A 23,242-nucleotide genomic window follows, 5' to 3' on the forward strand; every position below is an offset into this window, starting at 1 on the left:
TACAGTAGATCAGTCACTGAAAGCATGGATGATCTTGGTTACCAAGGTCCAGCTTAACACTGATGAGACTTCAGAAACATGCTTCTGCTTGGCTGTTTCTTGCTGGTAGCAGCAGCAAGAGCAGTAGGTGAATCCCCAGTGTTAACTCCCATCAATAAGGCTCAATTAAAAATCTGTTTTTAAGAACTACACCATATGCAGGATTTCCCAAATTCCAGGCCAGTGTCTGGACCATCCTTATTGCAAAGCAAGATCACTTCTGCAAATGCAGCAGAACTCTCCAGCAGCAGATATTTTTTGCTTCCACCCACCATCAGGTCACCAGGCTTAGACCTTTAGCAGGCTGATGCCTGTTGTGCCCAGGTAGCCAGCTCCATGAAGAGCACAGTGCAACCACACAGGGCAGGCTGTGGGTGCTTCAGGTCAGCACACCTGTAATGCTGAGCTTGCACTGCCACCAGTCAACCCTTGCTTTGCAACAGACCAGCTGCTTCAATGACAGAGCCACATTCAAGTACTGCTTTTTATCCTTGCAGTCCTTCCTATTTAAAAGAGAAAGGGCCCACAGGTATTTTGAAGTGTTTTAGAGCAGACTATGACATCTTACCTATGTAACTAAGCAGAACTGGAAGAAATATTAGTCCGTGTGTTGCTCCCAGCAGAACCATAGCTAAATACATCCTGAAGTAGAACACCTTAAAGATTTGAGATTTTGAAAAAGCCAGCACTATAATCCCTCCAAATTTGGTCAGCGTGATACCACTGAAAACCTGTAGATAAAAAAAAGCATTTAAGTAGTCAGTAGGGCTTTAGGTAATTTATTTGCTTAATTATTTAACATTTGCAAATAAATCTTATGTAATTTGAGGGTCCTTATATGCAATACCCAATAGTCCTTAAAATCAAGCTCAAGACCTACTCAAGAAAAGAGTTCAACTTCCCGGTCCCACTAGAACTCATTACCACAGGGGCCAGGCTTGGTATGATTAACAATCCACTCTAATCTGCACAGCCAACTAGTTTTAGTTTAATTTTTACTTTGGGCAGATACATATGTTACTAAAGTAACTCACTTTTTAGTGTAGTCCCTACCTGGGACATAGTATCACAGAATGTTTTGGGTTGGAAATGACCTTCACAATCACCTACTTCCAACCCCCTGCCATGGGCAGCGACACCTCCCAACTGGACCAGGTTGCTCAAAGCCCCATCCAACCTGGTCCTGAACACTTCCAGGGAGGGGGCAGCCACTACTTCTCTGGGCAACCTGTGCCAGTGTCTCACCACCTTCACATGTAAGAATTTCTTCCTAATATCTAATCTAAATCTACTTTCTTCAGTTTAAAACCATTACCTCTCACCCTATTGCTATGTGCCCCTTGTAAAAAGTCCCTCCCCAGCTTTGCTGTAGCCCCTCCTTCAGGTACTGAGAAGTTGTCAGAAGGTTTCCCTGGAGCTCTCTTCAGCTCCAAGAAAGAAACCAGTACATGCAAAAGTTCCAATCCAGGTAGCTTATCTTATTCCAAGTGAGATGATAGGCACTGCCTGGATACCAACCCCTGCTTCCATTCCCAAAGCTTTGATTACATCCCATATGCAGAACAACCTTTCCTAGTCACCTTGGTATTTGGAAGAGAAGCACTTCAACTTTAATGGGATAATTCAAGGTTAATCTAAACTTCTAGGTGATCTAAAGCTTTTTTGCTATGATCTCTATCATTAGATAACAGTAGCAAGCTATTAATAGTCTTGATTGCCCTTCCTACTAGTAGAAGCTAAGGTTGACCCCTAAGAGTCCCCCCAGTAGGTACTTACTGAACTGCCCATGTGAGAAAGGGCTTCTTCAGCACGCTCCACTCTACTGCCCTTAGTACTAACAGTGAATGCTCTTGTCACATGACTACAGAATTCCACAGCAATACCACAGCTCTAGAGTGAAAAGAAACATACATAAAAATATCATCTAAATGAGGTCTTTGATGTTCAGGTCTCTACTTGGAACTCCAGACAGGCTACAGACTTGCTAGCAGCTGTGTTCAGTGCTGTCCTGGTTTGGGCCAGTCTCTAACAGTAACTATAAACATCAAGTGTTATCAGTCCTAGAAGCACACACTGTCTGAGAAACTTGCTGTTAATTTCAGCAAGTGCAACTGCTTACAGGAGACTTAGCTAAAAGCAAAAGTACAAGACAGAAAATCACCTTTATCCTGGCCCAAACCAGGACAAGTGCCCAGGGTTAAAATATCATTAGAAGTTACCAGCTCAGCATTACTTGGTTACTAGAGGCTGTTCCAGGTGCTGTATGGCATTTTACTCCCAGTCATGACTAATGGATGACCCAATTAAACAGGAATTGAAATAAGAGATTGTTTTGGAGGACACAAGTTTTTTGATGTTGAAGAAAGCTCGCTTCAATACAGTGTGTGCAGTGAACACGGAACACAAAAAGAAATCACATGGCTCTAGAGTAACCCCAAGCATGCATGCTGATCTGATACCACAAAAACTCAGCTGACTTTCATTTCTAAAAATAATTTGTTCGAACAGTAATTTACAACACTGAACACTTGACAAGTCTTAGACTTGCTTATAGGCCTACACAAGCATGTGCCTCATTGTTACATGGGTTAAGAGTTTACTCCCTCATAACCTTCTCAGATCTGCAATAAATCTCTCTAGAGAGCAAGGAAGGGTACAGCTCTAGCACTCAGCTATTTGTTACCAAGTTCTGGAGTGTTTCAGCAAGGCACTCTGCCTCCATGGTTTCATCCACTTATGGAGGAACAGTACTGGTTGTAGCACATTGCAGATCTACCTCAGTAGAGCATTAACACAGCAGAAGCCTTAACATCAACCTATGTATCCTTACGTTAGGCATGAACAACCTCTGTCAGTGTGCAGTAGTTCCTAGCATACATAGCAGCAATACACCTGTTGCTGCAGAACAAGAAACGACCCCCAGATGCAGAATAGCTTACAGTTTAGTTTCTGTATTTTATCACTGCTGGGACCAGCTGTCAGAATAAACCTGTTTTCTACAGACCACCCAGATTATTAGGATAGGTCCACTACTGTCAAATGTCTAAGTTTAGTAGGAAACACTACTCGGCACCATGAATACATACACATAAGAGACACGTAATATATACACATAAGAGAGACAGATCAATTCAAGACTTGGAAACAAAAGCAGAGGGACATCTTGTTAACTTACCATGACAAGATTTACTAATGAAACTGCATTCAAGCTGATGCCCCAGAGCCACATCACTCCAAACATGTTGATGATTATCATAGCAATAGTTATCGAAACTACAACAGCAGCCCACACTTCAAAACCAAGCAGCACAGTTGTCACCAAAAATATTGATCCCAAGGAGATGCAGAGGTTAAAGATGGCATCGTGCACAATTGTCAAGTATTGTTCATAGAAGACATAAAACACGCTGTGAGATGAAAAAGAAGTAGTTAGCCATCTTTCTTATATGCTAGTATTAGATTAGCTTCTGTGCTAAAGTGGTTCCCTCCTCACAGAAGTCACCTACAGGAAGTGGCTTCCTAGCATCAACATGGAATGATTCCTGTGGAACATTGTATTGTTATTAACACTTCACAAACACTTCCAACAGAAGTTGGATGTGCAAGTCAGGGTATTTCCCACACAACAACAACAGCTGGCAGAATGTCAGCTCCTCAGATGGACTGTAGTATCTGCAGGAACTACTGCAGAGGGTCTAAGCAGATACATTGAGCAGCCAGACCCTAAGGATGGACAGGATATTTTGAAGCAAAAACATTATTATTTCAGCTGTACAGATGCCAATTCCAGCTCCATTGCATTGTGCTACTCCTACACAGAGCCCTTAGCATGACAATCATGTAAATGTTATTGACAAACAGTACTTGACATCACTGCTGCCTGAAGTTTAAATAACTTCGGATTTGAAGTAGACACAGTCACATTATAGCTTACAATGACCTAGGTCAACATATCTGCTTTAACTAAGACTTCTAAACCTTACTATGAATGCTAGGAAGAGCAAGTGCTGCAGCCAGAGCTACCTCTGGAGGTAGCTGGAGAAGGACCTGTTTCTTTATTTAAGTTAGTTAAACAGTAACAGGGATGCAATGCTGTGGATACAAGTTGTACTTTTGTGGCTTTACTAGAAATTCCAGAATCTCTGTATTACCTTCTGTTAGGCAAAACTCAAGACCCTACATTGTTATCAACCAGTACTTTCCTCAGTTGATCAAGCTGAGTGTCACTAAGGCAAGAAAGATCTAAACATACCTGTAAGGAAACACCCGGAAGTTCTTCTCTTTGATGCCCATGGATTCAGTAATGTTATCTGCTATAGCCCGAGCTTTCTTCATAGCATCAATAAAATCAGATGATGTTTTCAGTACAGTATGGTAAGTCATGAAATAGGTAGCTCCGACATCAGAGTTGTTGTTTATTAAGTTGACAGCCGAGTTATATGCAGCATGTCCTCTATATAAACATAGCAGAACTTTAGATTCACATTTGTTACCTTTGTAGCGTTACAACCTTGTTTCTAACAATCTCAAGAGCTGATATCAGCAAGCTTCAGAGCACAATACATTTCAAGACAGCACAAGATACACCATGTGGCTGAGAATGCAATTTTTTTCCCCAGTTTTGTTTCAGAAAATACTATAGAACAGGTGACATCAATGTTTGACTTTCAGAAGTCTTACAAGGATACTAGATATCCAACCTTGCCGACAAAGTTACACCTCCAGAGCAAGGATCTTTCAGGCACTGGACTAACAAGTTACATAAAATACGGCTCTTACCCTTTGCCACATTTAGGATTAGGGTTGTCTGATAGGAACATTGGCAAATATGTCATGAAATCTTTGCCCTGTGGTCTCTGCTTTCCTTCTTGAGTCAGTGGTCGACAGCGAGTGCAGAATGGATCTGTGACTGAAGAAGTAGAGGAAGAAGGTCAGCTCCAGAATCAAGTATTCTTTGTCTTAATACTAGCAACTCCTGACTTGCAATACTACTGGATACAATTCCATAAAAAGCATTTTGCTGGCAAAATAACTGATCAGCCCTGAAACTCCATAAAAAAATTTGTAGGCCTTTATTTATTGCTTCCAAGGTAAGTACTACCAGAGAAATTAATTACTTGTTCACGATCTCCATTAGACCCACCCATTCAGAACTTTACCAAACTGAAGAATATAAACACAAATAGAGCACTAAGTTTGTGTGCTCTAATGAAACCCCCAGAAGTATCAAAGTTTTCATAGTTTTTGTAATAATAATTACATTGGCTGTCTTTGGCCTGCAGAATATTTAAGTTCACTCCAACAGCAGCTCAAACAAATCAGAGGGCAACTCAAGAGGTGCCTGCTTACAGTAAGAAAAGCTATTCAGATGACTTGTACCATGATAAAGTGCTTTGGCTGTAAAACTTGCACACAAGGCTAATCCCCTGGCAACAAGATGGGTGCCAATACCTGAAGCATTGCAAAACTGTCCAGTGTTATTGTAGACTCTGCAACAGGATGACTGTGGCTTCACCCAGTCAAAGTAGTCATCAATCCAGGACGATGGGGCATAGCCTATCCTTGTGCTAATAAAAGAACATATCCATCATCAGTAATTCTGTTTCATTCCAGAACACATCCTCTAATCTCATTCTGCTCCAAGCTACTTAGTTCTCCATGTAGTCCCCAGTTCCAGTACCCCATACAAGAGCCACTCTTGCTCATAACATTGCAGCTAGCAAACAGCAAGAGCTGCTTCTCTGCATTTGAGTTCTACTGCCAAGCTCAGTTTTCCATCCCCTGTCTGTACTATGCCCTGTACTATTCAGGATATTGTTGGCTCTGCTTTCAAGCGAGCCTCCTCCTTCAGTTATGGTGAAGTGAAGCCATCAAACTAGAAGGAGGAGACTTTGACTGGTTAGCTACTGAACTCCAGCTACTGAATGCATCCTGGATGCTAGGCTAGAATATATACCAAGAAGCTGAGCATGCAAGTGATTTGCCAGGACACTATACCCATACTGAAAGGTATTAATGAGCTTTTTTTTTCTTCCTACTGTTGCCAGATTCCTTGAATGACAAAGCCTCTTTCCCAAGCCCAAGTACATCAGCACATCCCCCCCTAGTTTGGGTAGCTTTTATTCTCATTCCAGGAGATTGCCAAAGCTTCTTCCCTTCCCCAGTTCTAAAGCCACAGTACAAAGCCAGTACTACAGAGTGCTAGATAAAAAAATCAATAGCTGATCCTGAACTAAGTTAAAGGACTCATTGGCCAGCTGCATCTCTCCCACGTGACTATGCAGACAAAAAGAAAGACTTACTAGCTACCAATTTCTGCAGCATCGAAGAGCTGCTGGACAAGTGAATCATTATTGCATCCCATTCCACCACACACCATGTTCTGCCCTTCCAAAGAGGTGTAGTTGTGCCCTTCTTCCAGAACGAAGTAGACAGGAGGACCTGCATGCAGGTACTTGCTGAGATGGCTGAAGTAATCCATTACATAGGAGTCCTTAAAGGGAAAGTCTTGAGTTACTATTACATAATGCACAGTAAGAAAAAGGTTTCAATTCAGCCACAACTTAAGGGCAATTTGATCTTTAGACCTACATCTGGCATTGACAGAGACTGATCCAGTCCAATCTCCACATTGTGTATGACTGCTGCGCTGAATGACAGAACACCCACAAACACTGCTATCTGCAGAAAAACAAAAATTAATGGAAGTGAGAACTGTACAGAAAAAATAAGTAATAGAAAGCATTTACTAAGTTAATAGCAACCAGCCAAAAAACCTCTAACTTAAGTATGCTACCCAGGCTCAGTATGACAGAGGCAGTAGAAACTAGCTACTCAGGGTACCCTTTGGAGCTATGAAGGAAAACTTAGAAGGCAGCAATAAAAGATACAGCAGTGAAAGATATGCCAAACACCTCCTGTAAATAATCACAGTAACCTTTTTGCTGAATCCATGATTAGGTTTAACACTCTAGATTAATGCAGTGCAGGAGCCAACACATGCTGATTTATGCCATACACCTGAAGTGATATGTCAAAAATTGTCAGTAATGTAACTCCTAAATCTAGGTACTGGACAATCCAAGGTCTCACTTACTAGACATACACTTGTAGTTACAAAAGCTGAAAGCAAAAATACTAGACTCTTAATTTCTTTCATTGCATTGAATAATTTTCTTTGGTATTAGGCCTTCAGACTCACTAAATTTTTGCTCAGGTTTAGATGACCGCTTACTTTAAACAGAGTATACATACTACTATTGGTCTCATCCAATCCTTGAGCAGATAAGGAGAATACAGGTTTTTGAAGAACACAAATAACATGTTCTCAGAACGCGGGACTCCACTCATGTCTTCATTGCTTTTGATGCAACACAGAATATCCAGTCTATTCCTCTGCAAATGGATTAAATGCCAGATTTAGTACAATTCTGCAGAAGCTGCTCTCTTATTACACTGCAGTTACAGGCACATTTATACTCACCTCTTGACGCTTGATATCCAAGCCTAGGAGACTTACAAAGCAAGTAACTTGAAGAAGAAAGTCTATGAGCACAGCCATTCCAGCAAAAAGGGAGAACGTGCGAACCGCTGGCATCGTAGACAGTGTTCCTGAGGGAAGTAATCCAGTTTAGTAAGCAAGCTCCCTGCTCACAGAAATGCATAGGCACTTTCTAGAAAGATATCTATGTTAAGTGCTAGCCTTACAGAAGGGCAAAGAACATTTCTCTTCAGAGTAAAAAAAAAACAGCTGATATGAGCCTGGCTACAACTGCTGTCTTGGACCTGTTTGGCAGCATTAAGGCTGTACAAAGAAGTGAAAAGCTTTAAGTTACCAGGCTGAAGGATAAAGAGGGTGGTTAAAGAGTGCTGTCAAGCAACATCTTGCTTCACTATCAAGCCATTGGGTCAGCTTGCATTGAGTGGCAAGTTACACTCCAGCCTGGAAAGTCCCTTATGAAAATAAGGCCAATATACACTTGAAGTGTAACAACGTAAGATATGCCTCTAACACATACTGTAAGAATGAAACTCAAATGTAATCTGTTGTAGGGGTGTTTTTCCAAGCCATGGCAAGGACAGTGCAATGCAGGAGCAAATACACATTTGATATATTATTAAGCTCCAACACAGACCTGCCTGACACTAAAAATCAGTAAAATTCTCCAGTCTTTCAAGCTGAAGAGTTTGACAGATTCAGAACTAGATCTCTTCAACTCTGCTCTTCTTTTAAAATACTACAATACCTAATCCCAGAAGAGGTCAAATTAAACTTCACTACAGCAATGAACAACTAAGCTAAATTTCCTCTACAAATTCTTCTTTTAGTTTTGCATTTATTCTTGCAACATGCAGCTATAAGGCCCCTATCTTCAAATATTAAAGAAGTCTTACCAAGAAAGAATGCCACAGTCTCTGAAAAAGATGAGAGAAACATACTGGGTGCCACATCTCCCAAAACTCTGCCAATCTGTTTATCCAGAGTTTCACCCTGAAGGCGCTCATCCCTCTGTTTTAAGGCAATAATTTATTTTAATTAGGAGTCTCAGAATCACCACAGTTGAAAAAAAGACTTAAGATCACCACATCCAACTGTCAGCATCCCCCCCTGAATAAAATACGTGTATCAGTATCTGTATCATCCACTAGAGCATGCCCTGAGGTGCTTCATCTACAGTTTTTAAATACCTCCAGGGATGGTGACTCCACCATCTCTCTGGGCAGCCCATTCCAGTGCATAACTATTCTACCAGTAAAGAATTTCCTCCTTGTATCTAGTGCAACTTCAGGCCATTTCCTATACTCCTATCACTATTCACTTGAGAAAAGAGTCCAGCACCCACCTCCTTACAACTTCCTTTCAGGTGCTTGTAGAGGGCAATAAGCTCTCCTCTCTGCCTCCTCCTCCTCTCTAAACTAAACATTCCCAATTCCCTCAGCCTCTTCTCACAGGGCTTGTTCTCCAAGACCCTTCACACCCTGGCTGCCCTTCTCTGAACTCCCTCCAGCAGCTCAATGTCTATCTGGTAGTGAGGGGCCCAGAACTGAACACAGCACTTGAGGTGCAGCCTCACCAGTGCTGAGTACAAAGGGACAATCACTTCCCTTCTCCTGCTGGCCACACTGTTCCTGCTACAAGCCAGGATGCTGTTGGTCCTCTTAGCCACCTGGGCACACTGCTGGTTCATATTCAGCTGGCTATTGACCAGCACCCCCAGGTCCTTTTCTGCTTGGCAGAAAAGTCATGCACCTTAGAGAGTCATTTCATATGGCTTTTAAAACCAAACAATTTTCAAAGATCATTTCCACTGCATTAACCTGGGTTAGATAAAAAAAAGCAGAGATTCTCTGATACAAAAGCAGCTTGAACAGCAACCAAAAGCAGCACGCAGCAAGCCTGTTGCCTGGCTTCAGACCTTAACTTAAAACACAGCAGTAAGGTCAGTACTCCAGCTGAACCACACACTTAGAGGAAGCAACAGTTTCAGTGGGTTATTGAGCCTGTCATATCAGAAAGCAAATGACTCACAGAAATCCCTGGTCTGAAGCACATGGTTTAGTTCATGATTCCTGCCCACAATACACTAAAATCACAAGTGACTAAAATAGTAACTAAGTTCTACTACTACCAAAGAAGGCTGTTGAAAATATTATTCATTTGTACATCATTAGTATGTGGACCAGAGGCAGTATTTAATGAGCTTGATGTCAACCAACAGTAAGAAAAAACAGAGGTTGTCATTTTTTTTTTTTCCTTTGGGGAGGTGGTAGGGGGAATGGAGTGGGGCAGATACATGCATATAATTTTGGGTGTCCTTAAGATCACTAGATATTCTGTGAGTTGAGAGCTGCACAGCCAGGGCTGAGCAATGCAATACATAAGACTGTCTGCTGCAAGTTAACAAACTTCGAAGATGTCAGGCACAATTACAAGAGTCTGTGTGGAAGAATACATACCTGAAGTGTCTGGACTATAATGAAAATATTGTCCACCCCAATAGCCAGCACCAAGAAGGGAATTACTTCTATCACAATCAGTGTTAGTGGGATTCCAAAGTAGCTGAAAATGCCTATAGAACATGCCACCGAGCTCAGTACAATCAAGATGCCTGCGATGCCCAGGGAGATCTTTGAGTCCACCTGAAAAAAGATGTAATGACTGTTAACCAAACCATTATCATCACAAAGGACAGATGATAGCAATAGTCAGCACATATTCTTATATTTAGTGCCGTTAGCAGAAAGCTTACTTTGTGGTTCTTTTGAAGATCCATACACACACACACACACACGTATAAAAAATCCAAAGCTTTAAGGGTGGTGGCTTCAAGTTAAGTTAATTGCATTATTTCAAGTGAATAATAGACTTAGTTGAGGCTATGAAGCACACATGAATTGTCTAGTATGGCATGGGGAATGCTCTTCCTAGCTCCTGCCAAAGGTGTTGTCAGTGCCTTAAGGCATGATCGAATACAAACATTCTGCAAAAATATTTAAATCACTTAAAGCAAAGAAAAAACTAGCCAGCAAGCTTCAGCTTCAGTGTTCGTAGCAATGAGAACTCAATACATACCAGAAATCTTCTACAGCTCTGGATATGTCCCAAAGCTATGGAGATGTACAGAAACATTACAATATAGCTTATCAACACAGTGCGGATATCACTATTGCTTTCCCGATTGATTTCGTCTTCGATACTCCGTTCAGCAGAAAATGATATAGTTAAGTTTGGATTATCATAGTTCTTCAGAAAGTTAATAAACCTAAAAAAAAAAAAAAGTCAGTCACAGTGTAAAGGATAAAATACTTTGTATTAAAAATACTTAGAAGTCTGTTGAAGAAGTATAATCTATGTGGTACACTAGTGCACCGTGGTCAGACCGCACTTTGAGGGGCCTTCATCATTAAGAGTTGCTCTCTATCCAAGCACTAGAAATACACTATGGCATGAAACACTTTGAATGCTCTCTCCAGAGTTTGAGGATAAGCAGATAGCTTGCACAAGCATAAGCTATTTCAAAGTTTAAGTACAATTTTCCTCAAAGCTAGACCTAGAAGTCAGAGATATGACTGTACCTTGCTTGGAGTACTTATACAATTTATTAGCCCTCATTTCAGATTTCCTAACTGAAGGGAGATGCTTATGACACAGGTAGACACTTGTACTTAGTTTTAGACTTCTGGAGTACAGTAGTTTTTACCTGAATTGTTAGCCAGAGCAGCTGACCTGTGTAAGCCAACATCAGCTCTTCTAGACAGTGAAGGAGATGAAAGCCTTAGATCATCTCAAAGATGTCTTTAAAAATCTAACCTCAAGAATTAAAAGATGGTGGACCTTTCCACTAGTGGTCAATAGTCCAGTAGACTTTACCTGTGTCATTCTAGCCAAAGTGCAATATATAAAATTCTTCCTGCAGTTACCAGCAACAAGTACTACTGGACTAGATGGTCAGTAATTTACTTTGGGGAGATAGGTTCTAGTCTTAAGTACACCAGATAAAATGAAATTTTTATGACCAGTATGGACTGTACTTAACCATTTTTAGTGCCTCTCAAAACATCACAGTAGTTATACTGTGAAACTGTCAGGATACTACAGGTGTTTTTCATGTATCTATATTTAAAAGCTGTTCCAAGTAATGTGTGCGTTTCAGAATACATGAAGCCTACTTACTCTTTTTCCCATGCCAAGGCTTTCATTAGCTTGTTGGAATCATTGTAGTAGTTGTTGACAGGAAAAGTAATAACAAGAGCTGTAGCATTATTATAGTTTTCATCTGTGGAGGAGGAAAATATTGTCAGGCATTATGAAATGGAGCTTCTACTCCAGTATAAGCAGGTACAGTTAGTTTTAAAATGAGTATTGTCCAAACAATCCTATCCCTACAACTCCATTAAATGCAACCTCTTTAACAACACTTTCTCAAAAATACGGTGGGAACAAAGAGATGTTGATAAGCACTTCAGATTGTATTAAGTAATTATTCATTATTTACCATGTGTATAGCACCCCAACATTAAATCACTGCACAGCTAGACAAGGGACTACTGCATAACCCGTACATCTGACTTTCCATCTACTGAGAAACAGAATATGGTTTCCTAAATATTGTGCCTCTTGCATGCTTAAGATTTTGCTCAGAGCAAGTACAAAACACCTAGAGCTTAATCAAGAAGTGCTGCCCTTCAAAGGCTTTTTAGTACATGGGTTTTTGATGTATCTGTCAAGTTATGTTTAATTGGACAAATTGCCTGAACAAAGCTCAGGCTTCAGAATAATTATGGAAGGACTTCCTCTGTGACCATCTTAATCTATTAGTAGACATGTCAGATCAACATCAAAACTTTATTCTAACTCAAAAGCAAAATACATGGACACCTCAGCATGTCACCTTCAGACACTTTGTCTTTATCTGCTCTCCAGAAATCAGGTATCCCTTAGCAGGCTGAAAGCAGCCCCAACATTTGCATACTTATCAACAGGACAAGTATGTTCCAGTAATAGACTGCTTGCATTTTGCACTTCCAGAACAGTCTGCCTCCAATCTCAGCACTGATCTACTGAAAAGTCATTTAAAATATCCTTAAAGCTTAACAAAACTTCAGTTTCCCTAGAGTGCATTTAAACACCTGTATTGAATGAGCAAGCACATTTAGTGCCAAAGACAGCACTCAATGTGTATTCTCAGTACTTAACCTGCAATAGTGTTTTGCCACCTACCATCATATCCTCCCAACACCAGCCATGGAAATACAGGTCCACCAAATGTTCCTAAACAGGGGTCGTGAAGCAAGCTTGTGTCATTCAGTGATGCTGGAGCCCTAAAGAGACCACCAGCAATAACTTGTTAGCTTCTGCTTGACAACTGAGGCACAGCACCACAGGACAGAAAAGTAAAAAGCTGTTATGTTGTAACTTGACTAGCAAGAGAGAAATGAGATAGGACTGCTAGCAATACTTTGCCCTTGTGCTTTGTTTGCTTTGAACTTAAACACACTTTTACAGGTGTCTTCCTTATAGCTTCTAAGACAAGGAGTAGTTTCTACTCAACTGAACTAAGAACAGAAGTGAAAGCTTGGAAACTGTTTTCTGTTCCAGAACTCTACTTCACAAAATTGTTCAAAACACATTTAAGGTAAACCAGAGCCAGCACCTCCACCAACCCAGCTTAACTGGAAACCTGATTAAAATGTAATTCCTGCTTAACTCTAAGATCAAGGAACACAAGCAAACTATACTAATCTGCAGTTCCACATAGCAATACTAGTTTTCAAAGGAAAGGTTCAAGGGGACAATAACTAGCTAGCTTTATCTGATAGCAAGATAAAGACCTAGTTGGCCTACAGTTTGAAAAACCAAACCAAACATATAATAGTACTGCTTACCGAACACAGTATAAAAAGTGACTGTGGTAGTCAGCAAAGGTATAGAACTCGTCCCCAATACTGTGATCTAGAACAGAATGACTGTTCTGAAAGTAGTTGAGCACACTCAGTATAGTGCAGTTGTTGTTGTAGGGAGCAAGAGGAGCCAGGCAAATATCTTTCAGCATTACAGTCTCATTGTCAAAAGAAGCAGTTAAGTTGACAATAGCATCCTGCAAATCCAGTACCTTGAAAAAACAAACAAAAACAAACCAAACCATAGTCTGAACAGTAGAAAAAAGCATTTCCCTTTCAAGACAGGACCTAAGTGCATGCTGTCTTCCTCTAAGTTTCCAGAGACTGTGGAAGACATCAACAGAAGCACATGACTAAACCCATTAGTTCCATATTCACACTAAGAATACTTATTTAGCATTGCTAAGCTTACTTAGCTTGCAAATGCATGTCTAACAAACAGGTTTGACAAAACAAAGTTTTATAGCAAGACTACAATTTTTAATATGAATATGTAGTGATTGTTTTGATGGAAACATGGCATTCCAGATGGAAGCCAATTCTATAAGGCTGTACCTGTTAGGTATGTTTAGGTCTTTTTTCTTGGAAAGCTCCAATTACCTGATGGAGAATGTCTTTGTTAAGTGGAGGCCCAAAAGGTACATTAGCTCCAGATGGGTAAGGTGAATAGATGTCTGGATGACTCTTTGGTGCTTGAATAATAAGTTGTTCAGTACGAAAGAAAGGCCCAAAGTGTGTGTCAAAATACTTCTTCTCCTTGTGAGCTTGGCTGCTTGGAGATGACCAGAGATCTACAGGGTTTGTAGTTGCTTTTACATATACAAAGCCTGAGCAGCACATTGCAATGAAGACCACAGAGAAGAGGATAACAGGACGTGGGTTTCTGACACAGAAAGCCCCCCATGATGTGAATGTCATCCTTAGGCCATTCTCAAACCTTTCACCAAGCCTTTCACCACAAGTAGGTTTTCCTGTAGAAGGAAGAAGTAAACAATAAGCCTTTAAGAAGCCAGTTAAGCAGCATTTTCTTGAAGTCCACTAGGAAAGATGAAATTTTATTCTAGCTGTCTTTGCACTAAGTACCAGAAATTGTGTCTACACTGACAGTCAAACCCAGGAACCAACCCTTGACTGAGGTCAAGGGAGCAGAAACCAGCTTGTACCCAATGCTGCCCTTTCTAATATAAAGTTGTCATTGACAGCAGCAGGCACAGTAGATCAAGGCAGGAAGCACCTAGAGGATACATGCATGTTAAAACGAGCTCAAATGCTACACAGATTAAGCTACTGTTCTTTCACTGCTTGCTTTGAACAGATACATGAATGGGTGAGAACACGATCAAATTGATTTCAGCATCACATTGCCCTATCTGCCCCCAGCAACAAAGCACTACAGAACTTCCTATTAGCATAGCTAGGTGCATAAACTGCAGCCAGGGCTTTCAGCATCCAGCAAAACCAGTTAAATATTACATTAAGAAAGATACTGGTCAAAGGACTGAAATTCACTCTTTGTAAGAATGGTTTATATAGCCAAAAAAACCTAAAATTCCAGAGCCCACCCACAGAAGGGGGGTCATGCTTAAGCCAAGTTTCTAGTAAGTCCATTACTCTTTCACAAGACATACCATTGTCATGATGGGAATTCACAGAAAAGGCTACATTGCTGTCAATTGGTGTGTACTCTGAAACAAAGTGATGCCTCCTGCAAGACAAAAAGCTTTGTTATGCTGCTGCCTCCAAATGGCATCTTCTGGGGTTTGTACAGAAAGAACGGAGTTCCGTGGTAGTAATAAATTTGATAATCAACTCCTCTAGAACCTATGGGCACCACCCTCCTTCTATACCCACCCACTCAAGAACAGTAATCTCCAGCTTTATGATCCTTTGAGACCACCTACAGCCACATCAGCTGTCTTAGTAAGCTTTTCCAGCTTGGATCAACAACATGTTCTTTATGCCCAGTTAGAAGATCAGTAGTATTAACAGCACAGAGAATCTGTTTAAATCGGTCATAACAGAGTAATAAATCTACAAGAGATTTCTAATGTAGAAATATTTTACTTCATTAGACAAACTGCTTCAGACAGGCAAGTTATAGCCCAGAACACTCATGATAGATCTACACTGCTTATACTCATTCCTGATACCCAGAGCAGAAGTTAAGTTCTATAGCCTCTTCCTGGTAATCTAATCAGACCTCCAATTATGGCTGGATTTTTGGGTTATGATAAAACATCTCAAACACCCTTATCAACTACTGTCGTGTACTATGTGTATTACCCTGTAAGATAAGGCTGATGAGCATGTCATAAGTTTCTTATATCCACAATCCTTTTCCATGTAGATTTAATTCTTGTTATTCAGCAATTTTAGATTTCTATTTATAACTGAACAATATTAAAGTTATACCAAACAGTACCACCATACTTAAGGATAGACAGTGGAAGCCTCTGGAAAATGCTGTTAGGAAATATTAATAGGCTTCCACTGCTCCAGATTATGAGCATATCCACCCAAAAGCATTTATAGCAACAGCTACTTGTGCACTTTACTAACACCATATAGCACAGAAAATCTGCCTTGCTGCTCCTCACTTTACAAAATTTTGTAATTACTAGAAGCTCAGCTTCATTCAGCTTTTTTTCAGAACAGGAGACTATCAAAGAGCTATTCATGACTTAATTTGCTACAGGGCAACGATTGGTTTTTAACAAGTTCTAGTCTGCAGTAAAACTTACGATTGCTTGTGGCTGCCAATACTAAATCTTGTTCTCTCCCAATGATCCTGATTGGAATTCCTACAGTACAATTATCTAAGTCAAACTTTAAAGGGCTTCTTTCCCCCTCTGATGCACATCCTGACAAAGTATGGTGTGTTTAAACACTTCCTTGCACGTGCAGCAACAGCCAGAAGTAACAGAAGTGTTAATGAATAGGCCTCTTCATCACTGGACTTTTCCAGCTCATTCCAATTCCAACTTAAGGAAAAAGTGATTTGAGGAAGAGAACAGGTCTGCATTTTTACTAAGTCAGATGGGTTGTCCAAGGTATTAGTTTATTAATGTACTGACCCAGTCTTAAACATTGTAACACCCACAGACATTTGAGTATGAAGGCAGTTGACTGCTCCTGGAAGGCACTGCTCTGGTATCATAATGCAGATCACCCAAGAGTGACAGAAATAAACTGAAATGTCACTCTTTACTACAGAGACTGAATATCAATCATAGGAAGCAAACACATACATTTTTGCAGACTTTTGCATAGTCTCAAGTTCTTATAACACTCGTAGATTTGTGCATTTGATCCTGAGCTAGAAATGCAACCAGTTGCATGTCAACTAAACAGACTTCTGCATTCAATTTCTAGCACGTGATTGTAGCTGTGGTTTACACTCCCTGTCAGTACAAGCATCTGCCACAGAACATGGCTTCTGGCTGGTTGAAAAAGTAGGAACATTGATGTTTCTGTTCAGGACAAAGGAAGTTCTCAGGGAAGAAGCAAGCAACTTTCAGAGCTGAGCATTTTGAATGCTTTACCTGTAACACCAGACTCCAAACACGAGTCCAAAAAATATGAGAAGAAATGCCATGTAGGAGATCCACATGATGACATACATAGCATCCAAGCCAAACAAAAGCCAAGGAGCAGGCAATGGAGGGGGTTGAGGTTTTGGACCACAGACAATTGAACAGTCCTGACAGCTGCATGGTCCTGTTGAATCATCCGTAGACTCATTACAACCTTTGGTAGCATTGTTCATAGGATTCATTCCATGGACAGGAACATCTACAACCAATTACATATTCAAGAACCAGTTTACTATAGGAATTCAGCCCTTCACAATACAAACTTCCCAGTTAAATGAGTCAACCCTTTCACATAAAGCCCCTAGCCTGTATAGAGAATAGTCCTATAGCTGACAAATTGTAGAAACCTAAAATGGTTTGGATTGGAAGGGACCTTCAAGATCATTTACATCCAAGCCCCCTTCATTGGACAGGGACACCTCCCACTATTCCAGGTTGCTCAAAGCCCCATCCAAGCTGGCCTTGAACACCTCCGGGGAGGGGACAGTCACTACTTCTCTGGGCAACCTGTTTCAGTCTCTCATCATCCACATAGGAAATAATTTCTTCCTAACATCTACTATAAATCTACTCTCATTGTTTGAAACTGTTCCCTTTCATCTTGTCACTCTTGATGAAGACTGCCTCCCCATCTTCCCTCCAGGCCATATGCCACATGCAAAAGTGATAATTCAAGACACGAGTTGACAATTTCAACAAAAAAACCCAAAACAAAACAAAACAACTTTAGCCACTGCCTTTTCCATAGTGGGCACTAACTATTTACTCAATGACTAGCCATGTTTTAGACTATTTTAGTCTGCCAAACTAATAAGCACATACTTCTATCATTTAAGCAACGGTTTGTCAATTTCCTCATCTGTTCAGATTGTGAAATGTTGATCAATTTCCCTAAAAAGAAGTTCTAAAGGATCAGGATACCGGATACTGCCCTGGTTTCCCAAGGAACACAAGCTATCCAGTAGCCTAAACTAAGTCCACCCCTTGAGTTTGAGACATATATGCAAGAAGTTGCATACAAACCAAGCACAAAGTATGACTCCCAAGAAGAAACAAAAAAATTCAGTTTCTTTTGCATTACTTGGAAAGTCTCTGACTGCAGACATTAATTGCTGAGCTGGTGTTCAACAGATCAGCATCCTAGCTATAGCACAGGGCCTTTGACAAAAGCTTCAAAGGCAAGGTATGTTCATTTTCTTACCTGAAAAGATAGGAATAATGCTGAAAGGAGTTTGCCCATTGTCTTTACTAAACATGTACTCAATCCAGTTGGTTGCATTGCAGTCATTGACTTCCTTCCCACACAGCAGCCCCAGTGCTTTAACATTACTTGATGGTGCCTCCACATCTTTGCAGGCATTATACATTGCTAGGAAGAGTACATGAAGACAGAAGTCATTAAATTAATGTTATTTTCTAAGTAAGAATTCCAAGAACTACCACTAAGACTCATTCCTTAAAGCTTTCAACAGGAAGCATCTCTAAGACAGCGAAATAATTTTCAGTGGTATTTATAGTATTCAAGGTTGCAATGTATTGTTACAGCTATCTTGCTCTCAGTAGGCCACCTGAATCTGCATTATGCTACAACCTTTTTTACTGTTTGAAAGGGAACAGTACTTAATAGAAAGTTCCTTTCAGGGAAACTTATGACAATAAATTTAAGGGACTTTTGACCTGTAGGCCATATACAACTCATAACTTGATTAAAGTTTACTGCACAAAGTGGACAAAGACTGAACTACTGCTTCAAGCTTGATATAAAACCAAAATACAACGCAAATTTTTTTGTTCTTAGAAAAATATATTTGGATTTGACAAAGGACTAGAACAGTCCATTTCAAGAGGAATATGTGCCTGTTAGGGAACCATCACAGTGCACTGAGTACAAACTCCACTATCATACTTGCCAGACAGTTTCAATACCATGTAGGCTTTGGACATTCAGTACTTGGCAAAAATTTTGTTTTTCTGAAATTAAAGTCAGAGTTATCAGCTATTAACTATTTGTATAGATGTCCAACCTCAGCTGAGTCTTCAAAACCACTTTTAAGATTAATCAGTGTAATGTCTCCTGCCCAGGCAGAAATTAGTGTTCCAACAGTTTCATGGGGGACCTACTGGTACCTATTGGAAGGCTAAAACTTCGTAAGACAAATATTTCAAAGACATATTTTCCTCTCACAATTATACCTGAGAAAGCACTGGTCTTAGTACCTTGACAAAAGTCTAGGTAAATTAACACACTGTTTACTCACCATTTGAAAAACGTTCTCCTATAAAGTACTGCAGCTCTGTAATGCTACTTTTGTTCTCTTTTAGAATTGGATCATAATAAGGTATGGTGCTTGTAACATTCAAAAAATCAGACTGATTTGGACTGCAAGTCAGTTCACAGAACAGGTTTATCAAGTTGTAAAAACACGATGGACATCTGGATAGGAAAGTCAATGAGCAGCAATCAGATTAAGAGGTAAAGATGCAAGGCTTATCTGATTTGACCTACACAGCTAGGGTAAACATTTAGCTCAGAGTGACAGAACAAAATACTTAAATTCTTCAAGTTTTTAAATAGCAATACAACATTAGTTGGTGCTTAAAATTGCTTATTACTCATCAGTAGCATCAACATTCACTAGAAAAATTGCCTACCTCAAATAGCAAATACATGCAGAATTGGAAGGGAAACTTAACTGCTGCTAGCAGGAAGACTTCTGCAGGAACAAGAACGCTGAACAGTACTTTATTTCAGCCTTTTCTGAAGGCTTCATTACAAATACAATAACCCAAGACAAACTAAGGTATTGTTCATTCTACCACCTAACTTATTACAGGCTTCAAGTAGTTACTTCATTACACGAAAGCTTCCTGATACAGATTGTTCCAGTAAACCATTAAATTAAGTTACCACCTTTTCTACAGCTTACTTAAAAAGAAGAGATTATACGCTTTCTTATTATGTTACAAAGCTTCAGTTGTTTTGCCATTTATTAGCATACCTGGAAAGAAACTGCAGAGGAAGCTCCAAGTTGTCCTTCAGAGTCTGAAGCTGACGAACATCACAGCAAGTGCTAACATTGCCGAAGAATAAGCCTGGACAGAGTTCCTTAAATAAAAAGTATTAAGATCAGGGGGAAGGAAGGAAGGAAAATCATGTTTAAGACTTCAAAACATTATAATTATGGGTTCTGCTTCAGCATCTTTCAGAACACAGTAGCTATTGCTTTGGGAGAGGCATAAAAAAAAAAAAAAAAGAAGTCTGGCCAATGAGATTCTTTGAAGAACAGCGAGAAGAATCCCTTTTTATTCAAGCCATCATTCCCTTTTAAAAAGCCCCCTCAGATGATCTTTAGTCACCAGTGTCTAGGTATAGAATGATAATGGTATTTGAGAGTCTATTAATAAGAGGACAACACATGTTTATCCAAGTTAAAAGTCCTCCTCCATCTTATCCTCCAGGCTGGATGGTATCAGATTCCAAAGTCTCAGAAGGCAAAGCACGAACCACAAAACCATTGATTACCTGGAAGAGCTATTTCATATTCAGTTTATAGTAGAGATAAATGTATTTAATACAAGTATAATTGATAGTAACCTACAAAAACTATACATTAGGTATTTGGAAACAGTACAAAACAGTAGTTACCTCACCTATATATGTCATTCCTGCCACCAGACATACCATTGTTTAACTCCATAGTTATTTCACACTTTAAAACTTTGATCTGTCACCTGCCAGAAGGCAGATGGTACCAAAACACAAACTCTATTTTGACTGTGGTTTTGCTCACTTTGACAGCTGCCATCCAGATAAGGAAATGTGGTCTCATCCTAGAAGCAGCTAAGGGGACTGAACTTGGACCAAGTCTGTTCCATTTTAATAAGTGTCAGTTACTGCCTTCCTACTTAAGGAAGAAATCAGAAATGATCACCTGATGGAAAACATAGATTGGTCTTGTCCTTTAGAGATCAGAAGGGCATAACTGCAGAATGTATCATGGTTTGGAACACTCTTAAAAAAAAATTTGACTAAAGGCTGCTCAAACCAACAAGGAAAATATGCAGGAAAGTGAGCCAACCCTACATTAAACATGTATGTAACAACATATTTTGAAAACTTCTCCTATCTCTAAACAGAAACTGCTGGGGCTACAAATTGTAACAGAGTGCAGGGATAATCTGTTAATTTCTTCCTCAGATTAGGATAAGAAATCTAAAGGCCATAGAGCAGATCCAACAGAACACAATACAGAATTCTGAGGTGTACAATTATTTTTTAGCAGCAGACCTCCAAAAGAAGCTCACCTGCATTAATTCATAGCCATCCTCTGGTAGTGCTATTGGTGGTCCATCATAAGCACAGTTGTATCTCTTGTCTCCAGGAGCAACTCCACATTCTCCATACCAGACACAGGATTGTGAAAGTACCTAATCAACACGAGATAACTGATTAACTGCAAGGAATAGCTGCCAAAGACCTTAGCCACTGTAGAGTTTAGGTGCTACCATTCCAAAAATCACTTACAACACAGATCTGAAAACTTCCTGTTAATTTAGATGTCAGCATGTACTACACGAAGCACTCATTAACAAAAGCATGTGTTTCTGACACAGTGCTCACCACCACTGATACTTGACTCAGTTCCTGAACCTTCCTTGCCCAGTTTTGAAACAGAAGTTCCTATACTTACACTCCCTATACCTATATACTGTATAGCAAGTATAACAGTTACTTCAGAAAAGCCTAAACCAATACTTGAAAGGCATCTCCAAACATGATGTAGAAAATAATTTGTTCATGTGAGGCAACTGTCACTTTAGAGTACATTAGTCAGTGTATGGAGAGAAGTTTATTGCTTATATCCAACACTCTTAAGTCCTCCTGTTACCTTTTAATCCTTCTTGCAAACTCACTTACAGTGACAGATTGAGGAAGCAGCAGCATAAAGAGGATTCCAAAACAGAATTTCACAGCAGCTGCACTTGCCAAAGATTGCCATCTATTGTCACAATCACTCTGTCACTACTTTCAAGCCAAAGACAGCAACACTTAAATGGGCTGACAGGGAAAAGTAAAAAAGAAACAGCTTCAAATCTCATTTTGAAAATGTTTCAATTTAATACTGAAAAATTCAGATACCTGTTATTACATGCACAAAACAAAGGAAACTGAAGAAGGACATTGGCACCTTGCAAATCTTGTATTTTTGTTCCATAGTACGGACACTGAGACATCTGAAATGCTAAGCCAAAATATTAATTCTGAAAAGTAAAACATTTAGTGCAATAACAAGTTATTTACAGCAAAAGCTTTAAAACAGCTCCAAGGTCTTCCTATGCACCTGGGCTGAAGGCAGACTGCACACTTGCTGCACTTCTGAGAGCTCTGATCAGAAGTTTGCATGGTACAGTTTGAGATAGCTGACCTATTTTAATCTCCTGAACAACCTTGACCCAGCATTTCTAGAGACACCATATGCTTACACTGCAAAGACAGACTGCTGTGCTTTGTGCTTGACCATGAATAATATTGTTTACTGACCAGAGAGGCCCCTGAAAGGCTTTATTCATAACACCCAAGAGCTACCCAGAATTACAATGCTCCCACAAGATTCATCTTTGTGCTGAGCAACACTGACACTTCTTTGAAAAGTGTAACAGTAATTGATTATTTTTTTTTCATTAAGGACACTCACCAATTTACCTAACCTTGTTAGAAGGTATTTTTCCTTTAACTTAAGCAGCAAGGCCTGATTCAAACTTACAAAATATGACTTTGGGACCTGGCTTAACACCAGCCATCCAGAGACTATTGAATTTTTCTACCACAGCATTTCTTCTAACTAATCCTGTAACCACCTGCTAAGTACCACTGTATTCTTGCTCTGAAGTTGGAAAGCACCTCTTCAGATTGCACTTGGAAAAACTCAATGTTTAACATCAGCATATACCAAAAAGTTAATTTTCCACAAGTTGGAGACTGCTTACAAAAACTACACTGTAAATTTGTTCATGCATCGAATTAATCTAAGAAGCCAACACTACTTTGATGCACATTTAGAAATCACTATTTTCACCTCTGCTTTCTCACACCTGTATATCCCCGTTTCAATAGCAAACAATCTATCAGTGAGGACAGAAGATAGTTGAGTGTTTGTATGTACCAGTGTCAGAAGTGAACTAATCATCTCTTCACAAAAAAGCAGATT

General features: G+C 39.8%; 1 protein-coding gene across 2 annotated transcripts in view; it reads right to left on the reverse strand.

The window, feature by feature from the left end:
• NPC1 (NPC intracellular cholesterol transporter 1) overlaps positions 1 to 23,242 on the reverse strand; it is a 29,546-nt gene that overhangs the window by 668 nt on the left and 5,636 nt on the right. For both annotated transcript variants that reach the window (XM_071737310.1, XM_071737309.1), the window contains exons 2-24: positions 21,339 to 21,461; positions 20,033 to 20,139; positions 19,292 to 19,467; positions 18,235 to 18,402; positions 16,983 to 17,232; positions 15,069 to 15,145; positions 14,041 to 14,411; positions 13,426 to 13,652; positions 12,761 to 12,861; positions 11,714 to 11,816; positions 10,613 to 10,802; positions 9,997 to 10,179; positions 8,434 to 8,548; positions 7,523 to 7,650; positions 7,294 to 7,434; positions 6,631 to 6,720; positions 6,342 to 6,532; positions 5,491 to 5,606; positions 4,819 to 4,948; positions 4,292 to 4,492; positions 3,215 to 3,446; positions 1,816 to 1,929; positions 608 to 770 (exon numbers count right to left, since the gene is read on the reverse strand). In XM_071737310.1, the coding sequence (XP_071593411.1) occupies positions 608 to 770; positions 1,816 to 1,929; positions 3,215 to 3,446; positions 4,292 to 4,492; positions 4,819 to 4,948; positions 5,491 to 5,606; positions 6,342 to 6,532; positions 6,631 to 6,720; positions 7,294 to 7,434; positions 7,523 to 7,650; positions 8,434 to 8,548; positions 9,997 to 10,179; positions 10,613 to 10,802; positions 11,714 to 11,816; positions 12,761 to 12,861; positions 13,426 to 13,652; positions 14,041 to 14,411; positions 15,069 to 15,145; positions 16,983 to 17,232; positions 18,235 to 18,402; positions 19,292 to 19,467; positions 20,033 to 20,139; positions 21,339 to 21,461 (3,697 nt within the window). The remainder of the gene's footprint in view (positions 1 to 607; positions 771 to 1,815; positions 1,930 to 3,214; positions 3,447 to 4,291; positions 4,493 to 4,818; positions 4,949 to 5,490; positions 5,607 to 6,341; positions 6,533 to 6,630; positions 6,721 to 7,293; positions 7,435 to 7,522; positions 7,651 to 8,433; positions 8,549 to 9,996; positions 10,180 to 10,612; positions 10,803 to 11,713; positions 11,817 to 12,760; positions 12,862 to 13,425; positions 13,653 to 14,040; positions 14,412 to 15,068; positions 15,146 to 16,982; positions 17,233 to 18,234; positions 18,403 to 19,291; positions 19,468 to 20,032; positions 20,140 to 21,338; positions 21,462 to 23,242) is intronic.

Source organism: Heliangelus exortis, chromosome 2, assembly GCF_036169615.1.
Source record: "Heliangelus exortis chromosome 2, bHelExo1.hap1, whole genome shotgun sequence".
Classification (NCBI taxonomy): Eukaryota; Metazoa; Chordata; class Aves; order Apodiformes; family Trochilidae; genus Heliangelus; species Heliangelus exortis.